The sequence below is a fragment of the Rhineura floridana genome, chromosome 4, assembly GCF_030035675.1.
Source record: "Rhineura floridana isolate rRhiFlo1 chromosome 4, rRhiFlo1.hap2, whole genome shotgun sequence".
NCBI lineage: Eukaryota > Metazoa > Chordata > Lepidosauria > Squamata > Rhineuridae > Rhineura > Rhineura floridana.
Window position 1 is genome coordinate 66,918,867 of NC_084483.1, and position 21,748 is coordinate 66,940,614.

Genomic DNA, 21,748 nt, shown 5'->3' on the forward strand with positions numbered 1-21,748 from the left:
GGGACTTACTGACAAATGTCAGTCATCCTCCTCCTCTTCATAACTTATTTTTAACTGGCCTTTTAATACCTGTTCCTCCTTCTGGGAAGAAAGGAGGGATATAAATTAAATTAATAAACTGTTCGTGTCACTGCATGTGCCAGTTTTGATTATTTTTAGATAGTATTCATGGTGTTTTTATAATAGTGTGAGTTGCCTTGGGAGGTCTATTCTCACCCAACATAAAACATAAAACAATGAGGCAATTGGCTAACTGCAAAATCTAACTTAGCTGGCCTGATTAATGATACTACTACTAACAATGCTACTCCACCTGTTCTAGGTCTACATGATAGAAATTAAAGTTAATCCATTTGATGACTAAATTATAGATTGTAAGCATCTTGGGAGTAGTTCAGAAATACAAAATGTTGATATGCATACACAGCCACAAAATAGGAGAAGTGAAGTATTTGGCTCCATATAAAAACACTAGAAGCATACTGTTCCCCTGCTTGTTGGAGAGAAATGAACGGTTAAATTACTGTAGCATAAGCAGTATTTAAGCTAAATTGGGCTTCTGCATGCCTGAACACAGGAAAACCATTTTGGAATCCTTATAGGAGTTTACTTAATCCCAAAGTTACCTGATTTAAAGTTCTGTCAACAGAGGGGTATTTCCAAATCAACAGAACCTTCACCATTTAGGGCTTTAATGCCACAACTGGCACCATGCATTGCACCTAAAAGCACAGAAATTTGGCAATTAAAGCTTCAAACCATACCTCCTAATGGCAACTTACCTGTAGACACTTTTCATTGGCAACCCAATGTAGGACATATCACAGCTGTCTACTCCTAACATTGCCAGGTTATCAAACGATTGTTGCCTGATTCAACACAAGACGAAAACTATTGCACCTTCCTCCGTTCTTGTTCATTCCTAGAAGTCACCACTATCTTACTTGTTAGTTCAATCTCCAGATTTTGTTTAAAAATTTCAGCATAACTAAAATTCCTTTTCCTAGTACCTAGAAAGGGTTTATTGGGATATTTAGCAGTTTCAGGCAAAATAATTCTGGAGGAGGAAGCTGTTAGCACCATTCAGGAACCCATTTTGCAATTATTTTGGAGCCCATTCATAGCAATTTGTCATGGTGATGGCAACTATTAAGTGATAGTTTGGGTGTAAAGAATGCATCACTTGCGGATAGTACACTTAACTATGATTTAAGCCTTGCTAGCAGTTGTCTCATGGTGCATCTGTACTGTTATTATGGATTATGAAGCATTCACACAAGAAGTTCCAGAAAAACTGGAGAAGTTGAAGAGTTTCCCAAATGGTCCACCGGTTTTGTACTGAATAGATGGGGAAAGGGATGCCCAAGAAACAATGGTTTTGGACTGACACTAAGTGCAAACATTATTTAAGCATTGGATGTATTTTATCTCCAACCATTTTGTGTTATCCAAATAACCCTACCATGCAGATTCACAGTGAACAAATTAACTTGTAAAATTTAAATTTCTCCCTAGTCTCACCATTCTTGTATCCAACTTGTAGTGTTACATAGGGAAAGGAGTAGTATTGGCAAAAAATTACCCAAGTTTTTAAAGTTCTCTCTGCCCTACTTCCAGAGACTGCTTTCTGCACTGTGGAACTTAATTGTAAATCCCAATGTAGAACAGGGGAAACTTCTTTAAGAGAATGCACAAGATTTCTTCATGCTGAGCCTTGCTTTGGTCTTGAGCTGAACTGCCAGGAAAGCTGTTCAAGAAAACCAGTTTAAAAGCTTGCACCATGTTAAGATTTCACCCATTTCCTCCCCTTACTTTGTATACTCTACAATCAGGAAGATGCAACTGGACCTGGCTCGCTAGTCCATACTTCCATATTTGCATACTGAAAGAAGGAGATGTCACCTATTATTAGCAGGTGCACGCACATAGGTATACATTAAAATGTAACAATTAAGACTATGACATCTGAAGCAAGCTTTCAAATGCTAATAAGGACTCAATAGACTTTTTAGTTGTCAAAAACAGCTTCCCAGATATTCTCTACTCAAGTTTTCTTCCCAGATGTCAGATTTCATATGTCTGAGTGACAACAGTCTTCTATCACGGCTTAGGCTGTCATGACTGAAACTTTCCTTGAACCCCAAAGACAAGGTACTTATATTGCAAGGAAGCTGCCCATTCTATGTTAAACCACCAGGGAAAGCTAGGAGTTAAGATGCAAACAAAAATCCCACAATATTTCTCTAGACATCCTTATTCTTTCGTACCAAAATGGTTACAGCTTTATGACCACAATCCAGGAGTGCCTTTATTTTATTTGCCTGTTCAAATTCAGGGCAGGTAACAATAAACAGCAACACATATGAAAAATATTAAAAACCAGCACAAGCCAGTTTTAACCCTTGTCACCAAATGCCAGTCAAAATACCAGCAAAGATCTTGAAAATAACAAAGACCTTGCACTGAATAGAAAGGATTATTAAATTTCAGTGATTCAGAAAAAGGGCTCTTAGAGCTATGCCAGCAACCACAGGGATCTATGTGCAGGCAATATAACTTGGTTCATTCTGTTATGTAGCTCCTAACGCCAGGGACAGCCAAGCTCCCTTCTCAGTAACCACTTGTTTAGCAAAACCTTTCCTGAACCTTCTTACACTGACCTTTCCTGCCCACTGCATTATTCATGTATCAATCCTATGCCCTCTTTTTGATTGACAACCTGTAGGCCACCTCTTCAACTAGGATGGCTTCTCACACGACATTTTACACTTTTGGCACAAATGATTAAAACTTTTAAGCCAGTTTTTGGTCCCTTCTGGAAATTCAACATCTATGCGCTGCATTCAGCCACAGGAGAACCAAAGCAAAAGGTAGTCCTGTGTACAGATGTGAAGATCTGGGGTGGAATGGAATTTTCTCCTCCCCCCAAAAAAAAACCCAGGAAAATTTGGGGGGAAACCAATTTTGCCAGGCCTTCACATCTCTAGTCTTCTGAAATGAAAATGTGAACAACCCATGAAAAACCCATCATTTAAAATGAAGGGAGCAGACAGCTACCGAAGGATATCAACTATATTGCAGGCACCCTGGGATGAGCACTATGCTCCTGCATGTCACATCACACACATGTGTGTAGGGGACTTATCCATAGAGGCCTGGTTGCCCAATGTCAGAGGATAGTAGGTTTTGTCACCCTTACAACAGTATCTAATTGCAGTGCTTTACAGGAATGAATATTAATCATGGGGAGAAAGGTAAAAGGTGCAAATTATTGAGCTAGCTCCTGCTGGAAATGTCCATACCATCTACTGGAACAATTTACTCTCCTCCTACTACTAACACACCAGAACTGTAACCTGGGCTGCTGTTTTATTTTATTTTCAACAGAATTCAGTGGCTGTCTATATCTCTTGTGCATGTGTATTGTCCTTGCATTACCCCTTCCCTCCTTCCTTCTCCATGTGCTACAGTTAACCACAGTTTCATGTTATGTCTGAACTATGAAACTATGCTTGCCAGGACTGAAACAAACCAGGATCTTATTATCCAACTTGAAAACATGATTTGAGGTCCTGAATTATTCCGACCCTGGTAAACATGGTTTCCAAACTCAAACCTAACAGGAAACTGTGGTCATACATCTTGCTGCTTACCAAGCCCAGATATACTCCAAAACAGGGCAATAGATACTGTTTAGAACTGACTCTAGAACTGCATAGCCGAACCCTTGACTCTTCTTGGTCACACTCCACTGTGACAAAGACTGAACCCAGGAACTAGGCTTCATTTATCTGTACAAACCTCTAAAATATGTCAAATCTAACTTGAATTACCTCAAAATCTTGCGAGTTTAGTCAATCTGTATAAATTTACATAATACTGCAAAATTCAAAATTCAGATTAGCAGTAAACACAATTTTAAGTTTGTGCTTAAGCACAGAGTATATACCATTCCCCATCATCACTGCCGGAAAGAGTTCTTTATACATGGTGAATTTCAGCTGCAATCCTAAACCCACTAACTAGAAAGCAAGTCCTATTGAGTGCAGTAGAACTTATGTGTGAGTAAACATGCTTAGAACAGCACTTTCAGCTTTACAAATTCTCTTAGAACATTAAAGTTCAGACCCTAGTCTAGCAAGTTTGTGTGTGTGTGCACATGTAAGAACTCATGAGCTTGAATGGACACAAGTAGTTCTTGTTTCACCACAATCTGGCTCCTTTTAAAACAACAACAACAACAACCAAAAGCCTTTCTCATACGGTTTCTGAAGTTCTATGGACTAGACGTACTGGGGGGGGCGGCGCACGTCCAAACAGTTTTGAGATGTTCCATTGCATGTATGCATATATATTTTTTGCAAGTGTATCTGGATCCAGACCAACAAATAGTTCACTATGCTAAATGTATTTCAGAATTATGGGAGCACCCCCAGAATACCACATTTCTGAAGTTACATGTATCCCTGGAATTATGCCACCTTCTTCCATGTTAAAATAGTCATACTGCAATTAAAATAAACCAAGTCCACTTCCTTGTTTCTTCTCCCAGACAGGGTACAGAGAAAGAATGCAGATGATCATTCACCAAGTGATATCTGAATCACTGATCTTTATCTGTTCATACTGCTTCAGTAGCCAATTCAATAATTTAGGCCTAACCAAATATCCCATCAAGCAATCTGAATCCAGCATCTATAAAAAAAACTATTGTTCACTCTACCACCTCCATTTTAAAGTCCAGGGCCAAGCTTATGACTGCTCCTGAAGATAGCAGTTAAGAAATCATTACTATGCAGAAGACATGACAAGCCATAAACAAGCAGGATGCTAATGCATGTTGCTGAATCCCTCCTACTACACTCCTCCTCTAGCACAAACAGGAGCAACAAACCACAAGTCTTGCTTTACCATGATGTTCAGACCAGTGTCCATAGTTTGCTTCTCCCAAAATCAGGAAGCCAGGAACAAACCTTAGCTTCAGATTGTGATTTATTTGGAGAGAAACAAATCACATCACATTAGACATCACAACAAGCTCATGGTTTGTTGCTTCCACTTGCAGTAGGAGAGGAACAAACAGGGAATGATTCAATAGTATGCACTACTTGTTCACAGTAAGCCATGGCCATGCCATGCTATCTTCTCATCTAGAAGAAGGGTATATATTATGGCTATCTGCTTCCTCACCTGAGCAAAAATTTGCATCTTCCACTTCAGGACATCACAGCAAGCCATTCATAAAATGTTATCCTCAGTGGCCTATTTACTTTGCACTCATTTCTTTCCTCTACAGAAGGGAAGTGGAGCTCTCTGGAGAATTTCTGTAGAGGGTACACCACTGGGACTTCTATCACATGTGCCTTCATTCTATTATTGACTTGCCTTCTCCAACATCAACAGCTAATTACAATTAAAATTAAACTTTTAATAAAGTATTATTTTCTGAGAAACATGTTCCAACCAGTGGACTGCACACACAAAAACTAGGACGCACATTAAAAAGGAAGTACAGGCTGCAAACTACTATATGCACTTTTAGAACCTTGCTTGTGTGCATTTGTTTTTATAAGTAGTAATGCAAGTCTCAGAGTTTTTGCCCACCACTATGTGTATGTTTAAACATTTATGTCCCAATTGCTTCAGTACTTTTCTGAAGTACCACGCTCAGCCACTGTCCCCATTAAAATATGAGAAAAGATGCAATATAGCCTCGTTACTAAAAAGACAAGTACCTTTAAAAAAATTCCCCATAGTTTTAAAAACATATATTTTGAGAAGCTCCATTATGCATACTGTGGCAGGAAAGATGTTGCTCAGACATCTAGAAGTGGAAGATGCCACATTCTAATTATTAGAATATCTGGGTCTACCTCCCCTTTGGATTCAGATATATAGGAGAGTGCATTCACAGTACCTGGAACCTTCCCCTTCTGTTTTGCTAGTAAAAGCAGAACCAAGTTTCTTTACTGGCCCACCACCCTACCCTTTAAGGTAAGTGCCACAAGCTGCACATGCTCATAGAGACATCATTCTCTTTGTGAGGCATCCTGGGGTTCTGAGAAGCATCACCTGTGGCCCCATCACCTCAGCAATGTGGTAACTAGCCAGGACTACTTCATCCCCATCCTACTTCTCGGTGCTGTACTGTGCCCTGCTCCTTGCAGCTGTGCCCATCTAAGCCCCCAGTTGTTCCCACCAATTTACTGTTATTAGGAAAGCAGGGGTTGCCAACATTATTCTTCAAATTGTTCTCCCTATTCCTTCTCCTTTTTGTTATTATAGAACATGAGGTTTATTTAAGAGCATGATTTCCCCGTAACTTGATTACAATTCTGTCTTGTGCTTCTTATCCACTGAATTAATCTCGTTTATATTAAAGTGTATTGCTCCCCTTTCCAAAACCCACATGCCCAACATCTGCAGTACTAATTGATTACTTGAATCTTCAGTACATATTTCATTTCTTCAATGCATACAAAGTGGAAATACAAAGGTCAACAGCATTGTAACTGACCACCCATCTGGCCCAGTATTTCTAAGGCCACATATCTAGGCATGATGACTCCAAATTGTAATTGAAGTAAATAGAATTTATTTCCAATTAAAGATCACGGTGGACATGTGCGAATGCTGTGAGGGAATAGTTTATTATCTTCACATATGAGACTACAAAAGATGTGGGATAGAAACGTAATAACCTCACATGTTATTATGTGTTCACTAACTTTTGCATGTTTATATTTTAAAAATACTAAAAAAGTCACAATACTAAGACTAGAGTCATTTGAAAGATGATAAAGTTACCCTTGCTCTCTGATTTCCTAGTATACAATAGCTACTATAAAATGTGGTCTAATGGGTCAGACGATAACAAGAAAGGCTAAGGCTCAAAGCATTACTCACTGACAGTAAGGTTGTCAAGCTTGCAACATCCGTTACCTCTGTCCCTAAACAGATCTGCAGGTACAAAAGAGGATACAGTCACAGCTTCTCCCCTCCCACTATTTTTGGAGGTCTAATATTTGATGTTTTTATGCAATGCCAGGCTAATTATTAAACCATGTGGTTTTTCTTTGCAGAGTGATTACAGCAAAAGAACTACACAAAACCTATAGCGCAACCCTATTCTCACTTGTATCTACTAAGTGGGGATAGGATTGCTATAAAATTCTGCTGCACCAAGAGAAGCAATGCTACATCAGAGTAGTGAATTTACACACGCATAAACCCTTATAGTGCAAGGAAATAGTCTGGGTGCAGTCGGGGGCATGGTGGGAGGTGCTATGCTATTCCAGGAAGTTCAGGTCCAATGCTTTCTCAGAACTGGTCTCACTCTTAAGGACTTCATTATGTCATGATTGCCACAAATACACATTCCTATTGGAGAGCCAGTGGAGGCTCACAAATGACTCACAATCTTACCCTGCCCCTTTCCCTACCCCATGCCACATTAGAGAACAGAATTCTGATCACAAGGTCCCAGGACACAGGGAAGAGCTACAGCTCAGCGATAAAGCACATGCCTTGCACACAGAACCCTGCCATATCCAGGCAGGGCTGGAAAAGGCTCCTGCTGGAAACCCTGGAGAGCCACTTCTAGTCAGCGTAGACAATATGGAGCTAAATGGACCAACGGGTCTGACTTGGTATAAGGCAACTTCCTACATATCAAAAGCCCAGTAACTCGGAGCAGGGCTTTCCCTGTGCTGTAGAATAGCATTCCTGTCTGTAAACAAGTGAAGACCTTTTTGTTCTGACAAGCTTTACCAGATGGATGAATACATCTCTGCCATTGGGTATCTACTTTGTACTGTTTTAAAATTAATCTTCTGTTATTTATATGCCCTGGTGTATACTGATAGGTGCCTTCTGTGCATGGGTTCTGTGGAGGCACTGATGTGCAACATCATGATTGGTGGGTGATGGCAGGAGTTTGTAGGGACCTTGTACAGGTGGCTATCTTCTCATTTCTGCTGGTATTGTTTAGGTTTCTACTTCGCTGCTAATAGTACATATGATCCGAACAATCCTATCTTTTGCTGCTAGCAGTGTTCGGGATTACACCTGAATATGAGAGTCATAGGTACAATTGGCCTCCCTAACCATGGCCTAGCCATTTTGACTACCACTCCATGGAATGTAGAATGAAATCCAAACCAGAACATAGAATGAAGATCTGACAGAAGGAGTTGAGAATGGTTGTGCAAAAGTAACACAACCAACAGTACTACAGAAATTTAGCTTGGGCCAAGTCCATCTCATCATGAAGTGTCATATGATGCATTTCGTATATGACAAACTATTGAAGAATTATTTGAGTTGTGGTGCAGTCAAATATTCCTCAGCCTTGATCTCTTCATTTTTCCTACCCAACACCCCCAATACACAACTGAATCCTTACAGTGACCAAGAATCATTCAGTTTCACCACAAGCAAATCAATCTCTCCAGAGAGTTAGTCTTCACGTTTCAGCAATTCAGGGCAACATTTACTATTGTTGAAACTCATTGTCCACAGCAGGACTAGAATACTTTTACTGTTTCTTAGCATTCACAAGCTTTCTAATCTCTGTAATATATGCACCTATCCCTAAAACCTGAAGGCCAAAATGAAGAAAAAGAAAGTGACTGCATATAGTTTATGAGGTTTATTATCGCTACAATAAAAAGTTCATTTTCTTGAGCATCTCATTTCATTCTTATGAGAGGAGAAACTGATTACCCAAAAGGCAGAGCAAAAGAGTAGAGAACCCTACAGCTTCCTTCCCCCCTCCTCCTCCTCCCCCGAACCACTTACAGTCCAGGTGTTTTTTCTTGGGCCCCATCACTTCATGTGTGGTTGCTTTGCAGACGGCTCTAGCTACAGCTGATCCTGTAACGCTGTACTGAGCAGCTGCGATGCGATCTGTCAGCGTCTGACCGGACATCTTCGACTAATAGGATTGCTACCGTTTCTACAAGGGGAGGGGGGGGAAACAGCAACTGAAAGGAGAATTTAAAAGAGAGAGAAAAAAGAAAGAAAAATATTCTTCGAATATTTAACTACTGAAAGCCTGTTTGTAAATCCTGGCTCATTCCAAGTTCAGTCATTTTGCCCACCCCCCTCTGTTGTGTAAGTGTTTGCATTGCAACAATATCTGAGAGCAAATGCTGGAGGCATTTTAGACGGAGAGGAAATATGGCCACATACACAAAAATATATGGGTGGGGGAGAACAGACACGTTTTCCTTGCCTGGAACCTGCGTCCCTGCCTGGATCACTATGATGGCGGTTAGTGGTTTGCAGAATCTGTCTCGTCTCGTCTCTCTTGTTTATTCTCCCCCCCCCACAATCACCCAGGCAGGGCCTTCCTGACAGAGCCCCAAGAGGGCCCGGAGAATGAATTAAATAGCGAGTCTCCGACGGGGCCCCTATCATCACCGCTTCCTCCTCCTCCTCCTCCTCCTCCTGGCGATGTTTCTACTGCAGCAACGAAATTCTCTCTCGGCTTCCTCCCTGCGTTTCTACCGCTCTCGCTCGCTCTCTGGTCTGGTGGGAGATTATCATATCATTGCGCCATGTTATGCCCTCTCGGTGCCTTTCCCCAGTCCCTGGCAAGCTCCTCCTTGAAGACAACCGCAGGCCACCGGTTGTCAATCGCCAACCCCACCCCGGCATCTCACGCCCCACCCCCACCCCACTTTCCTCTCTTTCTAATCTGGCCCTATTCCCTACCCTATGCAACACCCTTTCCTCCTTCTTCTCGCCCTCTGCAATGCAATTCTCCCGTTTTTCTAGTGCGGAGGGAAGTATAGCAGCGCTTGCTGCGTTCGGTTATTCTTTCACATCAGCGCCTCTCCCACACCCCCGGTGATGAAGATTACCAAACGCCCAGCCAGGCCTCCCCGTCCCCGACTGTGGAAGCGCCCAAGGCAGCAGCAGACCTGTCAGTGCGCCCGCGTCCTTCTGTAGCCACTGCCGCACCTCTGTTCTCCTCCTCGCGGTGCTGGCGCTGCCTCTGCTCACGAGGAGGCCACCGTCTCTCCTCGCTCCCGCCCGCTCCCTCGTTTGGCTGCCCTCTTGCAGCTGCGCCGAACCCCCCTCCCCCGTTTTCACCGGCCGCCTTGCTCCAGTGCGCGGGAAGGCGCGCCTGAGGCGCACTGGCTGCTCCCTCAGGTGCAGAGATGGGGTGGCGGAAGAGAAGAGATGCGCTAAGGCTGCAGCAGCTCTGTGGGAGTTCTCCACGCCCGGGAGCTGTCGCTGCTGCTGCCGCTATTTCTAGTCTAATCCCCCGAGCGGCCACAAACCTTCCCTGTGGTGTCACGGCTAGGATGGATGCATACGTGCAATACACAACCCCCGGCGCGCGCGCGCACACACCTCGCTCTCTTTTCTTTTGCTAGCTCTTCTTGTTCGTTCCTCAAGGGCCTCGCAGGTTTGTGGCTTCTTCAGAGTCAGGTGACTCAGAGCGGCCGAACCGGACAGCCCTCTAGGGGGCCGTAAGAACTGGAGAAAGCCCCCGTACTCTTAAAGGGGCACCCCTCGCAGCTAGCAGTGGGAATTCCCACCCTTACCCGCCTTGAAAGGAATCGCGGGCTGAGGTTGCTGGAAAAATAGTGCTCGGTGGTTCCATGGTGGAAGGTGCCGTCCTTTCCCCGTTACAGTTTTCCTTTCCCCTTCTGTTTTCTTGAGCATATTCCTAATTCTGTCTTTGTCTTAAACCTTTCACTATAATTTGTGAAAACGTAAAATGATTCCCCCTTTTATGTTACAATGTTGTTAAATCATTTTGTAAAAAACTAATAATAACTGATGTGCTTCATGTTATTGAATGTGATATCTGTATGCTTAAGCTTCATTACTATAAAAATGTAAATGTACTGCCTTCAAGTCGATTCCGACTTATGATGACCCTATGAATAGGGTTTTCATGAGGCTGAGAGGCAGTGACTGAGTGCCCAAGGTCACCCAGTGAGCTTCATGGCTATGTGGGGATTTGAACCCTGGTCTCCCAAATAGTGGAATGACTACAATAAGGCTGCAGTCCTGTGTGCTGTCTACTATAAGATCCATTGAGCACAATGGGATTTATTTCAGACTGAGTATACATGCTTAGGACTGCACTGCAAGGATGTTTATAAACAGTTCTCATATAAAACATCTCTGGATTTTAACTACCAACACTTCTATAAAGGTTTTCCAACCACATTTAAATTGTACTTCAATATAATAATGTACTTCATTATAATGGTATTAGAATAATGGTAGTGATCCTCTTTATCCTCAGACATCTTTGCTTTTGTAATCACCTGTAATTGTAGTTAAGCTCACAAAATTGCCATATTTTAAGAAATCAGAAACTGAAATTGCAGTATAATGATGCTTTATTTTGTCTTTGCCCATAATAACAAACTGAGCAACAATGAGTGCTCATAAGTAATGAATGAAACAGTGCAGAGGACATGTTGGAAAGATGTTGATGTACTTAATTAGTCATACTATTAAGTAGACTTGAGTCAGTCTAGTACTAGTTGCAATGGTTTATATTTGCTGACTGTTTATGAGCGCTGTTTTCAAACCACTTTTCTTGGATAGGCCCCTAATGATTATATATTGACAATCAGAAAAAAATTGTTCTTGAATAGTCACTCTGAATTTAATCCTGAAATTATTTCTTTCAGCTGTCATGTTCTAGAGTTCTTGGTACCAGGATTTATAGTTTGCTTATTAGATATGTTACAATTACAGTAAATATTGAATCATTTTTACAATTGCAGTCATGTTGTATGGCATCATATTTTTACAGACTAGCACAATTCCAGTCCTTATAATAGGCAGTAGGGCTGTGAGAGGTGAAATCCTATTGCATGCATAGAAGTGGAGACGGATCTCTCGGTGTTGAGATAGGAAATACAGGTTTTCCCACTACCGCAAATAGGTTAGGTTTGGTTTATTAAATTTATATATTGCATCCCACTGCAACAGTCCAGAAGAGATTTACAACTAGAGTAAAAATACAATATTAAAAATACATAAGTAAGTTAACAACATAGTAAGAAAACAAAACATCCAATCAATTAAGTCCCTGAGTGCTACTCTTGCCTTCTCACCTCTGGCAGGAGTGAATTGTTGTTGATAATAATAATTGCATTTATTAGTCACTTTTTTCAGAAGAATGACCCCAAATGACTAACAAATAATACAAATGTTAAAACTAAGTATAAAAACCAGAACAAATTGAAACCTAAAAACGCATCCATAATATATATATAAAAAGCAGGTCTAACACAAGTCACATCACTATAGGATCAGCAATAAATGAGCCACAAGTACACCTAATACCCTCCAAATTAAGGACAAAAAGCCTGGGTGAAAAGAAATGTTTTTGCCTGGCACCGAAAAATAAATAATGATGGCAGCAGGCATGCATCCCTGGGAAGAGGCAGCTATTTTATTTGTTTGTTGATATAAGAAAGTACATGCATGCATCTGGGAACATAAACTGTAGATGGATTTTTTTTCATCTAAACATTTTAAAGGTTTTGCTTCAGTTCCATTATGGGACATGCTATAGTGTCACTTGCTGTTACTTATAGGAGACATCTTGAGGACTGTAATGGTAACCACTTATTATGTTCTTGGAATTTTGATTTGAGTATATGTATTAGCAGTGATAAAAATGATAGTTATAAATGGGATCTACACCAAAATGTTGCAGTGTGGAGTACTCATGTTCATGGTTCAGCCAGCCATGCTATGCATAAGAAGAGCTCGGCTGGATGAGACCAGAAGGCCAATTAGTCTAGCAGCCTGTTCTCATAGTGCCCAGCCAGATGCCTATGGGAAACCCAAAAGCAGGACATGAGGGCAATAGCACTCTTTCTGCTGCTCCATGGCAACTTATATTCAGAGGCATACTGTGTCTTATCATAGAGGTATTATTATAGACATTGTGAGTAGTAACCATTGATAGACTTATCCTCCATAATTTTTTCCAATCCCCTTTTATTATTTTATTTATTTATTTATTATTTGATTTATATCCCGCCCTTCCTCCCAGCAGGAGCCCAGGGTGGCAAACAGAAGTGCTAAAAACACTTTAAAACACCATAAAAACAAACCTTAAAATATATTAAAACAAAACATTAAAAAGATTTTTAAAAAGCTTTAAAAACATCTTTTAAAAAGGGTTAAAATATTATTAAAAAATATATTAACAAGCAATTCTGACACAGATGCAGACTGGGATAGGTCTCAACTTAAAAGGCTTGTTGAAAGAGGAAAGTCTTCAAAAGGCGCTGGAAAGATAGCAGAGATGGCGCCTGCCTAATATCCAAGGGGAGGGAATTCCACAGGGTGGGTGCCACCACACTAAAGGTCCGTTTCCTATATTGTGCAGAACAAACCTCCTGATAAGATGATATCTGCAGGAGGCCCTCGCCTGCAGAGCGCAGTGATCAACTGGGTATATAAGGGGTAAGATGGTCTTTCAGGTATCCTGGTCCTGAGCTGTATAAATGCTTTTAAATGCATTTAAATTGGAAGCTGGTGCCACATATTGTGGAAGCAAATTCCATCATTTAACTTTCTTTGTCTGTCCTGAAACTTCCACCGTTCAGCTTCATTGAGTGACCCATATTCATGTGTGTGTGAAAGGGGGGGGGGGAGAGAGAGATGTCTCTGATTCCTTCATGCCATATATAATTTTGTACACTTTTAGCATTTTACTCATCTTTTGCCTTTTTTCTAAACTAAAATGCTCCACCCTGGATAATTTGTTGTCATCAGCAAACTGGACCACCTCACTGCTTGCCTGTAACTTCAATTTTTTTACAAACAAGTAAAAAAGCAGAGATTCCCAATACAGATCATTGGGAAGTGCCGCTTCTTGTATCTTTCATTATAAGAACTAATATTTATTCTTATTCTCTGATCCCAGTTCCTTAACTATTGTGCCATGACTGCTAGGTTTGCGCAGGAACCTTTGGTGAGATTTTGGTGAACACTTCTATTTAGATTATAGTAATTACTTTATATGTATATATACAAATTTAGAAATTACAATATGCAAATTTTATGTAATTCTTTGATCTCTTTTATGGTGAGGAGGTACCCACCCAATTCTCTTTAGATTCTCCACCCAGGCAAGTCTCCATCCCTGCCAGCTAGCACTCATTTCTTTCCTTCCTCTTCCTGCAAACTGCATTTACTCATGCTTCTCCTAAAGGCCTATGTGAGTTTTTTTCTGTAGTCAAATGAAGCTCGTACTTACCTCTTTGAAGCTGCAATATGTATTTATTTATATGCATTTATTACTTACCTTTCTAATCTGCCCTTCATTGATTTAGGTAACACATGAAACGTGTGCAACAGACCAAATTGCAAACATATTACAATATAAACATTAAAACATCAAATAATATTTTTTTAAATACTGCTTTATCAGTGCATAGCTGATCACATTGCATTAATCCTTACAAAGGCTCCAATAAAGAGATATGTCTTCAGCTGGTATTAAAATGTGAATGTTGGTACTAGCTGTTACTCAGAAGGGAAGGCATTCCGTAGAGATGGTGCTGCACTGGAGAGGGCCCTGTGTAATCAATCTACATATTATCATATTCATCCGAAGCTGTTAAAATGCTCATTAACATGCCATGTAATCACAGCAGCTCAGCCAGTGGCAGAAAAGAACATGGGGCAATTCACACAAGCAGGCAGGTAAATCTATATGAAGATGCTTTGCACTGTACACTTGGAAGTCTGGCCATTATCTGAGGGGGCTTTTCTGGTAACCCTTGTGTAATAAAACTGCAATGATTTTTGTATGGGGAACCCTATAGTTAATGAGAGCTGCTTATCAACAGAATTGCATTTTTAATTGCTTTTGATTATGTTAAATGAACAAAAGGAAGACTTCTAAATGTACCTTGAATATATTTAGTTTTGAAGCATCTTTTATGAAGATCAGGGTGGGAGTGGGGAACACTTCTTTCCCACTCAAAAGGCATGTTGGGAAACCATGGAAATTGTCTTCAGAGGTCTATGTCAGCAAACATATACTATTGTTCATGAGGGCCCACTTCCAATGTCTATTCAAATATGCAAATTCAAACATGCAAATGATAATCAATTTGACATATTTCTGATCTTCCTGAAAATTGGTGTAGCTTCAAGCCAGTATTTCACCTTAACATGTAGTTATAACCTGAACTTGTGTATCACACTTCATTGTGATATCTCAAGGTTCAGGTTATTGCATTATAAGCAAACAAATGTTACAACCAAACAGAATGCCAAATGAGTGAGTTAAACCAAATGCCTCTCTGCTTGGCCAGTAATGGGAATTGTTTTTGTCATAGACTGATGTAACCAAATTATTAGACAATCCATTATTTGCAGTGGGAAAGGCAGAAGGATTGTTACTATTTTTCTTGGCTTTTGTAATATTTTAGCATAGCGTATGGACTTACAACTGCAACTAATTAGATTCCTGTTTGCTTCTGTTACAAATTAACAGTATTCTGAAGTAACTGAAGTAATTAATATTATCAGATGACAGCCTATTCCTGTACTCTGCACCACCAAAGGATAATACTTCTGCTCCATTTCTGTGGCTAGTAGCAAAACCTGTGTGCAAATTGCCTTACAAAATTCTCCATCCTGTTTTTGGGTAGAGAAATTTTACCAAATGTCTCCAGGGGGTAGATGAATTCTCCCAACATTTTCTCAGGGGCTGGGTTTGGCTCACCATTAGTAGCAGTGCGGCAGTACCTTCTTTCTTTTTTCCTAAGTGACAAATGGCAACAACAGCAAGTGTGTTGGCTGCCTGGCCACCATTTTGTATCTTCCACAATGCACTGAACCTAGCATTGTTTTAGGGCATTGTGGGGAGGAAATGGTAGCCACCATTAAAAAATCATGGGAGTTGTATCCAAAGTAGCACTAAATATTATACCATCAGCACAGAGATTTCTGCTTGTGTAATGGGGCTTTCCTCCTCACCCATCTACCCCTTAAATCTGTTCTAGGGGTTCCCACAACCCAAGGGGCACATGTGGTGGGGAGGAGAAGGGAGAAAGTCCCATTGTGCAAACAGAAATCCTTGCGCTGACAGGGTGAATGAGTTGGATACCACCCATGGAGGCATTTGGAGAAAAATATCTTCAAAGATGAGGGGTGGTAAGAATAGGGATGAGGTTCACTGCATGGTGCTGATCCACATGCATTCGATAGTCCATTGTTTCTGTTCATCCTTTTTTTGTTTCCGCTTTCTCTGGTGATTGCCTGTTCGATCTGCTGTGTGCGGTTTTGAGCGATTCAATCCGCAGGTTTTTTTTTCTGGTTTGCAAAAATTACATAATTGTTTTTAGATACTTATGTAAATGACAGCATTCCACATCGTTTTTGGGCAGTGGAGAAAAACATTACATAATTTTTAGGTCGCTTATGTGAATGATCACAATGTTCCACATGGTTTTTTGGCAGAGGGGAAAAACATTGCATAATTTTTAGGTTGCTGAAGTGAATGAATGATCACAGCATTTCACGTGGTTTTTTTCAGTCACACAGTGACACACACACACACACACACATTTAGCAGAGAGAGAGCTTAGTTAGCTCAGGATAGCAGCAATGAAAGAGGGGCAGGGGCAGGGCAAGGTAGGTAGCATGGGTCAGTCTCAGCATTGTAATGTTTCCCACTCAAGAGATTCAGAATGCTCTGAGATATCTTGTTTGAAAAACATGACATTGCAGGATGATTTGAAAATTAACATTGAAGACATATATAGACATTTTTTGCATTATATTGCGATAATAACAAAAAATTGTAATATATAATGGACAAATGGAAATTCTGTGGTTGACACAACATCTGAATTACAAAAAAAAAACGTAAAATAGGGGGAGGATTTTTTGGGGAAAATTTTACCGATTGCAGTCATGGCTGCAAAATCCGTGCTGATTACAGCTGCAGCCCGCCGCAATAGATTGGTGCTGCTCCAAAGGCATAGCGAATTAGCGAATACAGTCGGGATCCGGTAACAGGTTCAATTTTGTCAGATATTCTCCCCCATCCCTAAGTGAGAAAAAGGAAAGAAAATCACTGATAATTCTCAGAAAAATGTCTTCTGAGAACTTTCAGCTTGAAAATTGTTGCCCTTGTACTGAGAAAATACAAAAGTGCCATTCAGTGGGCTTTTGATGGAAGGAAGAAGGCAAATTACCCACAATCCCTAGCACAATATCTATGAGGGTACCAATGTGATCCTGTCTCTCAAATTTGTTAAAAGGATGGGATTTGTAGAGGTCAATGTGGCAGAAATGGTTTTATTGGTTGTTTTTAGAACTTGGACTTTTGTATTTTATTTCATTTTTATCTTGCTATATGCGGCTTTGATGGCTTTAGGCTGTGAAGCAGTTTATACATTTGTAAAATGATACTGATGCCAATAACAGTAATAATAATAAAAAAATTAGTCCTGCAATCCTGTAGTCCGTGGGGGGGGCATCCCGGAGGCCATAGGAAGCATCAAATCTCCCTTTCTGACAGCAAAGAGAAAGGGGATCCAACTTTGGATGCCCCTCTTTGCTGCTATAGAAACTTCCATGACCCTTGCCCTATGAACATGCACTTCTTGCTGAAATAGGAGAGGCCCCATAGGTACTGGCATTTTGCCGGCTTTTGAAGATGCACCTGTTTACACAGGAGTTGCTTTGATCTCTCAACCTGAGTATCCTTTTTCTGAATGCTGTGTTGTTTTAATAATGGGATAATCTTATTGCATATTTTAATTGTGGATGTTTATGGTTTAATGTTTAATGGGATTGTGTCAGTTTTTCCCACCCTAAAGTCCCAGCAGTCCTCAGAACTCCAGGTGAGTCTCTTCCTTGCAGAGAACCTCCTGGTGAGGGCGTTGCTCTAAGCATTCAGTTACCCCTTTTCATCACTAGATACCCCTCTGTATGTTTGTTATTTAGCATTTCTGCCAGTTCTGTCTTTCCTTCCCCTTTTCCATACACAATGTCTATTCCTGTCAATTCTTTCTCTGTCTCTGTCTTACTGGCCTGCTATGGGATTAGGAGCTCCACACCAACTTTTTACTCCTTATCTTTCTTTTTCCCTACATCCAATACTCCCTTTGAGACAGCTTTGTTTCCCTTTGTGGATTGTCTCATCCACTGTGCCTCTTCCTTTGTCTCCCCTCATGCCTCTCTCCTTGCTCTCATTTTCTTCTTGTTTCCTGTGTATTCCTTCTGCTTTGCTCCTGTCTCCCTCCTCTTTCAGCTTTCTCTTGGGAACAAGAGTGAACACTCCTGGCCGCTGCCTTTTAATACGCTCTGGAACATTCTCAGTGTCCTGACACCCAATGTGTCTGCACAATCCCACTTCTAGGTCCAACGCCTCCACTCTGCATCAGGCCAGTTGAAGAGCTGCGCAGAAGTGTCAGTCAGTGCCCAGCAGAATCCCCTCACTTACTTATTATTTAGGCAATTTCTATACCACTTAATATATATAAAAAATATCTCTAAGTGGTGTACAGAAGGGTAAAACAACAAATATTATAAAAATATACAGTACTAGGGGCTTTGCCCTTGTGCACTTTGTGCACCAACTCCTCCCCAGGGATGGACACACACACACACACACACACACACACACACACACACAGAGACTCCCAACCTCCCCCCACACTCCCAAACAAACACACATACAGGGACTCCCAACCTGCCCAGGCACTCCCAAACACACACACACACACACACTCGGAGACTCCCAAATACCCACCCCCACAGACACACCAGGCACTCCCAAACACGCCCCTGAAAACTGCTTCCCACCTCCCAGGCAACTCCCAAAATCACCCCCACTCCTCAGGCAACTCTCAAAACACCCCCATACCCAGGCAACTCTCCAAACTGCCCTCAGGAACTTGCTGCTGCCCCATTTAGGCAGCTTACTAGCTTTCTGTCTGCCCAGGTCCTGCCACTGCTGCCCCATCTCAACCGCTTACCTGCCTCCCGTATTGTCCCTGCCACCCACTCACTTGCTCCTGCACTTGCTTGTCCCTATGCCTGCTCCCCCTGTGCTCGCTCACCTACCCTTGCACTCGTTTACCCCCATGCTCACTCACCCCTGCCTGCACGTGCCTGCCATTCTTGCCTCTCTCACCTCCCTTGGTTGCTGTCCTGCTGCCACACCCCTCCCCCATGCATGACAGCTTACAAAAATATTATATAGTTAGAAAACCATAATACAAATACCTGCATAATACAGAATACAAATTAAAAAATAAATGCCAAAACAAGTCCCGCATACTTCCCCACTCAGCATCTCTCAATGTCCTGCCCCTCACCCAGGACTCCACCTATCCACACTGGCTCTTATCCAGAGCTCAAAAAACACAAATCACCCTGAAAGTCTCACAAGAAAGAAGAACCTTGGACAGCTCCTTAAAACTTCGAACTAAAACCTGAAGGGGATTCCACTACCCCACTGACACAGAGTCACCAGCCCCCACTGGCGGTGGTGCTAATTGCTTTTTAAAATTTCACTGCCATCAAAGTCAATGGGATTTTTCCTGTGGCACATCTGGTGGGGTAAGTGAAAAGTTGTGACATTGACAGGAACATGGCTGAGGTTTGAAGGAGGACAGGATGCAGCACCAATGTGCTTCCTCCATCCTGCCTGTGTCTCTGCCCTATTTTGGTCATTCCTCTGGTATATCTTTGCCAGTGGAATGGCTTTTCCAGTGGAGTGTTTCACTGGCATATTGGTAGAATTCCACCAGTGTAGCTGCCTTGCCAGCAGCCGAACTGCTCAGGTGTGTCAGAGCTCCTGCAAAACCCTAAATACCCTGTGCTAACATCTCCAGTATAGATTGTGCCCTTAGTCACTAATAACTGTACATGTTAATCATTTGTAGGAAAAGGTCACCTAAATCGCAGTCAACAGAGACTGGACATGTATGTTGTAAAATGCGACGTTGATGACGAGTTGTATTGTGTTGATGCACCATCATGCTATTTTGAGATTCCTTTGTCCCCCCTCCTTCCCAGTTATGGGAGAACAAATTTTCAATTATTAAGGCTTGCCAGGTAGCTCCCGCCTCAAATAAGTAGCACCTGCTCACTTCAGCTGGCAGGATTTGGGAGAGGGGGGTGTTACAAGAGAAGGAACTGCAGTAGCATCTGGCAAGAATCTCTGCAAAATATGTCGCTGCCACTGAATTCAGTTAGAGCAACAAGTTCAGCATCTGGGAACCAGAGCTGGGAACTCTTGTTATCATTTTTCATCTTATCTAGAATTGCACAAGATGGGTTCTGTTTAATTTTGTCAGGAACAGAAAGTCTGGTTAATTTTTACACAGAATGACTGGGCATTTCCTGAGCATATGGGATAAATCTACAGCCAGAAACAGATTCTGATTCCATGAAATCTCTGTTAAACTGGTACACCTTTCAATTACATCTTTCATTTCATATTGTACTGCTGTTATGATTGTTATATGTATTATTCATTTTCTGTTAAGTTCAACAGAAAGCTTGGTTGTGCAGTTCCAAGTGTTTATGTCTTGGATATCAAAATGCTATAGCCCACTCTACTGCTTCTTTACACCATGCTATAATGTGCCCTCTGATGTAATCTGCCCCCCCTCCCCAGTTAAAATGCAGATAAACTCATGAATGGAGACAGGCTCAGTGAGTAAAGTCATTTGGAGACACAAATGACATTAAACAGCTAAATCCTGCATGATTTACTTCACCAGTTGGATGAAGAGACAGGCAATGGCAAAAGTGCAATGTTCTACTTAAGCCCAGCTGTCAGTTTAAAAAGCTGTCCCATCTGACACATATTTAAGCAACCAGACTTTGATGCTAGGACAAAGGTGATATCAAGATTCAATTAATAACCAGCAAGAGAATCATTTTAGTATTGTCATTTACATTTCATCTGGATTTATTTCATTTTCTTTTTTTCTTTCCCACCTAAACCCTTTGTTGTTGTTATGTGCCTCCAAGTCGACTATGACTTATGGCGACCCTATGAATCAGTGACCTCCAATAGCATCTGTCATGAACCACCTTGTTCAAATCTTGTAAGTTCAGGTCTGTGGCTTCCTTGATGGAGTCAATCCATCTCTTGTTTGGCCTTCCTCTTTTTCTATTCCCTTCTGTTTTTCCCAGCATTATTGTTTTTTCTAGTGAACCTAAACTCTACTACTGTATATTCCTTGCAAATCTTGTAACAGTTGCTTGTGATAAACAAGAATGGAGCGAAGGCTATTTATTCCAAAGACACATGCACAGTCTGTGGTGGTATCTCAGTCGACAAAGTCATGCTGAATGTTCAGACAGAATCCTCTAGGAAAAGCTCTTACTTAACAGGTTATCAGTGAGGAATACATTTACATTCACCCCTTGAAAGAGCAAGTGTAGGTGGCAAGTACCACAAAGATTGCAGCCAAAATGGAGAAAGAAGAGGGAAATATCACCATGCTTGGGAGTTGGAAATGGAAAATGGAAAAATGGTCTACTTGGAGAGAACGGCTGGTTAGAACCCTGAGCAGGAGCTCTGCAGGGAGGATGCACTGCAATATTGTGTTGCAGGTCTCACTTGTTCATATTATACATGGAAAGGAAAGCTTTGAGAACTGTGAGGCCATAGATCAGAATGATTCTGAAACTGAATGGCTGGGAGAGCAAGGAAAACGACTGTATGCTAAAATAGATAAATAAATAAGATTAAATGGAAAAGTGATTC

The 21,748-nt window shown here is 41.3% G+C and overlaps 1 protein-coding gene and 1 long non-coding RNA gene across 4 annotated transcripts in view; one reads left to right on the top strand and one right to left on the bottom strand.

The window, feature by feature from the left end:
• The window catches only part of SNAP91 (synaptosome associated protein 91), a 131,559-nt gene extending 121,276 nt beyond the window's left edge, over positions 1–10,283 (bottom strand). For both annotated transcript variants that reach the window (XM_061623247.1, XM_061623246.1), the window contains exons 1-2: positions 9,927–10,283; positions 8,800–8,984 (exon numbers count right to left, since the gene is read on the bottom strand). In XM_061623247.1, the coding sequence (XP_061479231.1) occupies positions 8,800–8,929 (130 nt within the window). In that variant the 5' untranslated portion in view covers positions 8,930–8,984; positions 9,927–10,283. The remainder of the gene's footprint in view (positions 1–8,799; positions 8,985–9,926) is intronic.
• LOC133383137 (uncharacterized) overlaps positions 9,180–21,748 on the top strand; it is a 30,615-nt gene continuing 18,046 nt past the window's right edge. Inside the window, exon 1 of one of the 2 annotated variants that reach the window (XR_009762186.1) lies at positions 9,180–9,273. This is a non-coding gene — a long non-coding RNA (uncharacterized LOC133383137). Of the gene's footprint in view, positions 9,274–20,377; positions 20,437–21,748 lie in introns of those variants that run through there. The other variant, XR_009762187.1, reaches the window with a different exon arrangement.